The following is an 8,008-nucleotide window of genomic DNA, read 5'->3' as shown; positions in this document are numbered from 1 at the left end:
TGGTCAAGTGGTGTAAATTTTGGGATTTCTAGGGCTTGATTGATCATTCAAACATTTAAAATTTTAGGAGAACCAATCTGAAATAAGATGAATTTACTGAAACATGAAATGTGGTCTTTCAACTTGCGTGGACGTTGTTCCACTTTCTATTTTATCCTTCGAGCCAGTCATGTTTGTAACCTTTACATGTATTTACGCGTTCAATTGAATGTCCAATCACCTCTTGAACTTCATCCAGTATCCTTTAACATCTGATGTATCTTATCCTGATCAAGTCTCACTCAATAGATAGTGTTTGAGTAGATGAGAAGCAAAAAAAAGGGAGGGGGGAGGAGGGGGCAGTGATAGAAATATATGTGGTCTGCAAGCCAATCACATATTTCGTATCTCATTTCATGTTCATCACTAGAACATATTTATTATAATGTACATGGGATGTTTATAATGAAGTCCATGAATACATGATCGAACTTAGTGGATTATGATGAAATCATAATACAAAGATCAGTAGTCTTTAAGCATGTGTTTAAAATATTCCTAGACAGATACTCAAGAAGGACATCCAAGTGTACATATAGAATATCATTTTCTAGTCTCACTCATATGATGAGTTTGGCCGCTCTCGTAGCCATTAAGGTGGAGACACTATGGATAGATGATGGGTGCCCTTTAATAGAAAGAGTACGCTGAACTAATCCTTACAAATCCCTAAAGGGTATTATACCAAACTGTCAATCAGGTTTATTCATGTCACAATAGTGTAAGTGGTCCTTAGACGTGAAATGCAAAAGACTTCTAGTGGACTCGTAATTGTACTTTGACAATGACCTAGGAATCTCTAATCATGGGATCATAAACAGTTAGTTCAATTCCATAAAAAAATTTGTGAAGATGTATCAATGGTCAAGATAAGATTCTCCACCCTCAGTAAGAGAGGAAACAGTTCAAGAAAGAAGATGTGATGAAGTCCTTGGCCAAGTGAGGTGAAATATTGGAGAGGAGTCCACCAATGATTCCAATTGCATCATTTTAACTCGGATGACCAATTAGGCTTTGACATTTGATGATACGCGACATCATCCAAAGAGTGTCAAGTAGATGAGGGACCATAAGTACATGGTAACTTATGATGAACAGGTTCCATGTGCGAGTCAATACACACTCCTTTGTATCTTTTAGAGTACGAAGTGTAGCTTGGCACCCAATGTGTTGGAGCGAATTGTTCCAATATTAATCAAGTTATATGACGATATAGTTAGTTCATTTAGAAGGCCAATAAAGGTTGGTGGGCTAATAGAGTTGTTGACTAGACTGATACATGGGTCTGGTGGGTCACACACAAATGGTATTTTGGATGTTGGAAGTTATACTTAAGTTTTGAGGTTTTATGAAAATACTCAATTAGTATAAATATGGAAAGGGTCTGAATGAAGTTGACCCTATCACTTGATATACATTTACAATGCTATGAACGACAACCTTCTTTGATGGATGTTGTTCATTCTTCCCTGTTTCAATCATAAAGGCAAATTCATAAAGGTTTTACTGACTGGCGTAAGTATCATTGTGATTCCTAAAAAGTACCTTTTGCCAATATTTGGAGGACCTGGAATAATTTAAGTAATCTGTCAGTCTTTTCTCTAACGATAAATTGTATCATTTAATTCTTAGTATTCTATAAACATAGTTTACATTTGCTGGTGGAAAATGCATGACTTCAATTCTTTCTTAGCACCCTCATATCCCCAAAAGTGCCAATATTTTATAAAAATGGGTTAACATTCAAACCAATTAAACACGATACATGATTTCGATAATTATTTTCAGTTATATGCCGCGCACCGGAAACTAATACAGTTATAAAGCACAAGATTCATACCCAAGGGGACCCAATGATGATATTTAACAATCACTAAAAAGAACACAATCACGAAAGTGGATATCCACCTATTATTAAGAGTATTCTCACAATGAGCCGACCGATTAGGAGCATTATTGACCAGGACCATTACGGTTCGCCGAACCCGGAGTTCACATGAGCTTGGGTGACAAAGAGGAGTCTCTTCTTCATCGTTGCATGAGATGGATAAGGGGGAAGGGATAGTTGATAGAAGCAGGTCTGAGACACTGGCAAATGGTCAACGGACTTGGAACTTCGGCAAATGCTGAGTTTGGAGCCCAGTCCGCTGAATCCTTCCAATGGCAAGAACTTTACTGAAGTCCAGAAAAAGAGAAGAGATCTTCTTTGATCTTTTGACATGCACTCCACAACCTGTAAGAGGAAAATTTCGATCATTAAAAAAAGGTTTGAAAATTTCGTACTTTCCCTTATGGTATCACAAGTAAAAAAACTTTGAAAACTAAGCTCAGACTGTTACATAATTTCGCGGTCACATATTTATGAAGTTAGGTCTTGCAAAAGGTTTAGATAAGTAACGCTAAGAAATGACACAGGTCCTATACAATCAAAGTTTGGGAATAGATTCTCACTCATGTTTTCAGAGTTTATTTCTGGTGACAAAACAATATATATCATGCATCACTAATTCCAGTAACCTTATAAAACTTAATTGGGGAGCGTTTTATGAACTTCCATTATCGACTACAATTTTTTAATTGCATTATATATTTCCAAATTGTGGATATCTTTGTGAGCTCCAACCATCATAGAAATTCTTGGACTTCCCCATCCCATGACTTTTTTGTTGTACATAATCAGACGTTTTGTCTCAAAAGGACAAGGGCGTCAGAAATAAGTTTCCAAAGCATAAAAATATGCAACCCAAAAAACTGATCTAAAGCAGCGTTTTCACTTATGCCCCAGTAACTAGAAACATCTAATGCTTTTTACAAAAAACCCGATTCCAGCTTCGAGATCAACCTGGTTTCAAGGTTTTGAAGAGCTCCCCTGAATAATACATAATAGTTTTGAAAAACATAACAAAATATACAAGTGCAACACATATTAAAGTAAAGGAAAAAATCTGCCAGGGTGATCATGTACCTTCCAAAACCAGCAAATTTGATTATCCGATGCCTTGTACCCATTATAATCTGTGTGTTTCTTCCAATCTTTCACGGATACAGAGCCATCATCCCCCCCCAGCATGCGATCAAGATCTTCAGGATCCAAGCTTCCAAAGAAAAGCTTGTGAGACAGCGGATCGCAAAGAATGTCGCTAAAACCTGTCAAGAAACTTTTAACCTGTGCCGATGTACTCGTAACAAAACAGTGCCGTATCATAAGGTCTACGTATCTCTGCCTATTTCCACTGTTTACGGACTTATCTTTCCCTCCGTAGCAAAGCTCCACAGTTCTCCGGACTCCTAGTCTTTCTATCTCTCTGACGAACGTCAGCCCTAAGACATCCGAATCTAAAAGTTCCGCATCCATCTCCAATATTTTCTTACAACTACTATGTAGAAACGGATCTGCGTCCTGCACGTCATCCAGAGAGATAGGCCTCCCGGCAAGTTGAAGATAGAATGTTCGATCTAAGACTATTCCAATTTGGATACCATGCATTAATGCCAACGCAATCAACCTTCCGCAGAACATGAAGTATCGAAGGTATAGAGGTTCCACGTCAGAAGCTGAAGAGTAAATTGACGAATGGTCACAATCAGAATAAACAAGCAGAAATAAAATGTTAAGTTGTAATCTCTAAAATTGACAGTGGTATGTAATATCGTATACTTAATGCAGAGCTGAGAGATATTAATGGCATGGACGACGATTCCAGTGATGGGGTCAGTGTTGGTATCACAGATGGTGCTGACAATAGAAGAAGTGCTACTGACGGCATGGATGATGCCGAGGATGGGAGAAACATTGTATGAGACGACACGAACATAGTGATACGCTACAGTATCGAATTCGTAAGAAATGCTGTAAATTGGACTTACAGACGATCCACGCTCTAGCTCTTTGTCTTACAAGAGTGTTATTAAAATGTTTGAATAGGGATTCCGAATTAATACCATGCATTGGCACCGTCTGGGGATAGCACAGACGGTGCCAATGAGAGTGCGAATATGGTAATGGCGCCATTAACAATGCCAGTGGGTCAGGAGATGAAAACGAAGACGAAGCAGATGCACACGGAGCTTGTATTGATCGTTTTCCATAGCTCTCCTTGTGGATCCACGGAGATGATGAAGATGGAGATCCGTGAGCATCACAGTAATGGGTTTATTTATAGAAATCATTTTCAACGGGGCCAATGCCACTATGACATTGTGGAACTGGCAGACTGAATTAATGAACGCGGCTGTGGACGTGGAGAGAAAGCCGAAATGTTCAAGACTAAGGGGGAGATTGTTGGAAATAATCTTGATGCAGTCAACTGAAATGGCAACGTCAGATGCGGAAGGTAACACTTTTGTTCATTCTAGAATTGTAATGTTTGAAACGTTACAATTCATTGGTTCTCCCTGTCTTTTAAGAAGACAGTTTCGAATTACTCAGCCATGCATCCCCTATAAATAAGTGTATTCCCCATGAACATGTACGCAGTATGAAATTTGAATTCCATTTCTCCCTCTCCTTTGTATCTCTCCGTACCTGAGTCTTTGTCCTCTCGGTGTGACAATCTTGACGCCGTTCTTCGATAGTTGTGTGGGAGTGACGTCTTGGAGTAACAATGCAGATAATTAGGGGGGACTAAACGTATAAAGACTATTGTTACCACTTGCTAGGTCAAATGGCTACCCTTCACGATCAAGACTGCAATTGACATTTAACTATGTTATTTATGTAAAATCCACGTTATGTTCTCTATCTTTTGTTCTTGGATTGATTCATCCTTAAGGGGATCAGTACTACAAGATCCCTTAAATATTCATCAATATAGTATTTTCAGAAGAATGTCACCGTACATTTAGAGTAAGGGTAAATTGTGATTTCTATGTAATCATCCACACAGAGAAACTCGTTCGTGTTAACTCTTTGGATGAATCACACTGCCTCTGACAGTCAACATGAGAGCTCAAATGACAGTTAATTGAATGACATGTAAGAAACATAGCTATTAAAATGATTGAATAGGGGTTCCGAATTCCGCAAATGTTTTTCTTAAAAATAAAATTCTTGCTAAGGTAGCTATACATCTGGATCGAAATATTTTTCTCGATAAATTTTGGAAAAAAAATATTCGAAGGAAAATAATTTCGACCATTTTAGCTTCACGACAAATTTGAGTAGAAAACTGAACATTTCGGTTTATTTTGACGATACGTAATCAAGTTTGTTCTTGCTTGATGATTGCTTCTCACAACTACAATGTTTTACTCTAGGTTATGATAATGATCGCATGATCACTCAAGTCAGCACAAATCATAATCAATACGAATAACCAGGCTTTCACTTTCCTAAATACGATAGTAAGAAATAAGAGGAAAAAAATTACCAGGATTTGGGTAAAATCTCCGGCGATCTAGTGGGCATGACCGAAAGAGAACGTTCGCATCGTTGAAAATCTCCCGACACAAAAGGCAAAACCATTCTCTTAGGACACCAGGCCCTGTAGCTTCCTCGTTTTTAAACTCCACGAAAAGGCCACCCTGTAATGACAGAGCATCCGCATTGTAAATATACTCAAAAGACTCTGTCAGTATAGAAGACCTGTCAATCAGCATTTCATGCATTTCTTCAAAATCCTGGAGTTCATCTGGAAACATCAACAACGCCAAATGCCTCCTCGATTCAAAATTCGTCACGTCTCTGTGCTTTCGAATCCACCATAGACCGTGGCTATGCTTTGCTTTCCTGATCAGAGCATTAACTGCACGACTGTGTTTGGCTAAAAGTGCGTGAAATACATTTTCCCCCTGAGGAAAAATCTCCGTGAGATCATTGATAGTCGTCAACAAAGTGAGAAGAATGGTCGATCCCGCCCATTTATCGTCCCTTAACATTTTCTCCTCAACTTGGCCCAGGCAGCGCCCCATTGTGTCTAACAGTTCTACAAAAATGATATGCAGCCAACGAAACCCGTTCTCACTCAACTTTATACCGGCTTGCTCACATGTACATGGCAGAGAAAGACACGGTCTACCGATTCCAGCTCTTAACGGTGATAAAAAGCTTGAAAAATCTTCAATAAGGACAGATGCGCATATGAAATTATCATGGGAGAAGTTCGACGATACCCACTGCGACAAATTTAGGGCTAACACGCCAGAGCTATGTCTTACGTAAGGAAGTATTTCTTCGAGAACTCTAAGATGCCATCTCTTGTCATTGCAATGAACGTACTCCAACGTCGCCGTGGACTCAAGAAGAGAGCTAATGGCTCTCCGGCAAGACAAAAGAAGCCTGTCCGACCTGCTGACGGCAGCAGACAGCAGCTTATAGAATTCCAGAACAACTGTTAAGCTTTGTCTGAAAAGGTGACTAGGCCACAATTCAGAGTCGAGGCGCAGAAAAATTTTAATGGCATTCTCTGCATGGACCTTGGCAGATGAATGCACTTTGGAGGAAGCATAGAGAGAAACCAAAGCTGCCGAAGCCCCAGAGAACACGAAGACGTCAAGATAGCGCCATGCACTATGGACATCATCATTCGGAATCATCTCCAAGAAAATATTCACAAGATACTCGATATAACTGCAGTCTGTAGATACCAGCTTTCTAGGAAAATAACTTCTCGTGGCAGAGACTAACTCGTTGGCCACCATCCATGCTCCTGGGAGCGGAGTGCTTTTCAGACGTCCGATTAGCTGGATGCTAGAGTTGTTCTTAATGCCGCTCTCTGCAACGGTGAAATCCGGACATAGCAGACGACATTCAAAGACGAGTCTCTGTTCCGACTGAGGAATCCTAGTTTTCGCATTTAGTTGGTCTTGAACCAGCTTTACAGTGTCTTCTGGAAGCGCGCGGATAACGATTGTTCTTGAAGAAACCCGGACAAAGAATTGTAGAACGCCGGAGAGATCGTCATGTAGGCCGCTTGTACTTTTGAAGCATTTCTTTCGGAGAGATCGCATTCTGTGAGAGAATGAGAATTTATCTTGTTCAGGGTTGATGGACAGAATCTCGTCTAATTTACGTTTCGAAGGAAAGCCAGAATCTCGCTGGAGCTTTCGGCGGAGGCACTTTAATGCAGCAGCGAAACCCGGGGATTCTACCACGAACATAGCAAATGGTTACTGATCTTCGGTCTCTGCGTTCATCTACGAACAACGACGCGTGAGAAGGAGAAATAGACTGAAAAAGGAAATCGACGAAAACCAATGATCATTGTTCTTAACCCTAATCCACATCTATTAACAGGGAAAAAAAGGGAAGATCTCTCGATTAGCCTACGCCGAAATGATTTACCATTGTGAGGACTTCACCCGAGTGTTGCGCCGCGCAGAAGATATCTTGTCACGAACTTCTTCCCCACGGAACGTAAGCGAACTCTACGCTTTAATCGATAATCATGTATGATCATATCGGTTTCCGATTCGCTCGGCGTAACTTCCATCGATCAGTTTATTCATCTAAGATGCATATATGATTAGTACTTTTAATTTCAAGAATACTCTGGCGTTTCCGCTTTGTCCGCTACTTTCTTGTGACACGGTCTCCGAGTCGTGCTCGGGAAATGCGGTTCTATCGCCACGGCGAGAGACTTGGATACTACGCTTCGATATTTACCGAATCTTCTTCGGATCTTGCAAATGCATTCAGAGTTTCATGGCCAGGTATAAATTCGGCTGAGTCGTGGATCAAGTAATGATCTTGGTTTGGAAGTTGGAACTGCGCTCGCACTGTGATCTAACATTTTACTTATCTGTCTTCTTGTTCAGCGCTTGATTTCCTCCGTTAGATTCCCATCCGGTAGGATGTCATTTTATTTGATTCCTGGTGGCCTATTTGTTCCAAGTTTTTTAGCTTGTTCTCTCGCCCACCAGATCTGGATTCCGGAATTTGACTGAGCCTGGCTCTTCCTTTGTTAGTCCAAAGTTCTTTGAATCTCGTTCTTGTTTTCTAATCTGTAAATAGGAGAAGATGTGTGAATGT

General features: G+C 40.2%; 1 protein-coding gene across 2 annotated transcripts; it reads right to left on the bottom strand.

The window, feature by feature from the left end:
• Positions 1-1,856: 1,856 nt before the first annotated feature.
• UPL5 (ubiquitin protein ligase 5) lies at positions 1,857-7,463 on the bottom strand. 2 transcript variants are annotated; one of them, XM_078589847.1, is made up of 4 exons: positions 7,322-7,463; positions 5,409-7,173; positions 3,005-3,594; positions 1,857-2,272 (listed from the first exon to the last, which is right to left on the bottom strand). In XM_078589847.1, the coding sequence occupies exons 2-4, from the start codon at positions 7,135-7,137 to the stop codon at positions 2,009-2,011; spliced, it is 2,583 nt and encodes an 860-aa protein (XP_078445973.1). In that variant the 5' UTR covers positions 7,138-7,173; positions 7,322-7,463; the 3' UTR covers positions 1,857-2,008. The 2 variants fall into 2 exon arrangements, with proteins under 2 accessions (XP_078445973.1, XP_078446049.1); XM_078589923.1 differs by having other exon boundaries at positions 5,409-7,448.
• Positions 7,464-8,008: the final 545 nt, after the last annotated feature.

Source organism: Wolffia australiana, chromosome 1 (genome assembly GCF_029677425.1).
Source record: "Wolffia australiana isolate 7733 chromosome 1, ASM2967742v1".
Classification (NCBI taxonomy): Eukaryota; Viridiplantae; Streptophyta; class Magnoliopsida; order Alismatales; family Araceae; genus Wolffia; species Wolffia australiana.
The sequence above is the reverse complement of the archived record's forward strand: the minus strand, read 5'-3'. Positions and strand labels throughout refer to the sequence as shown.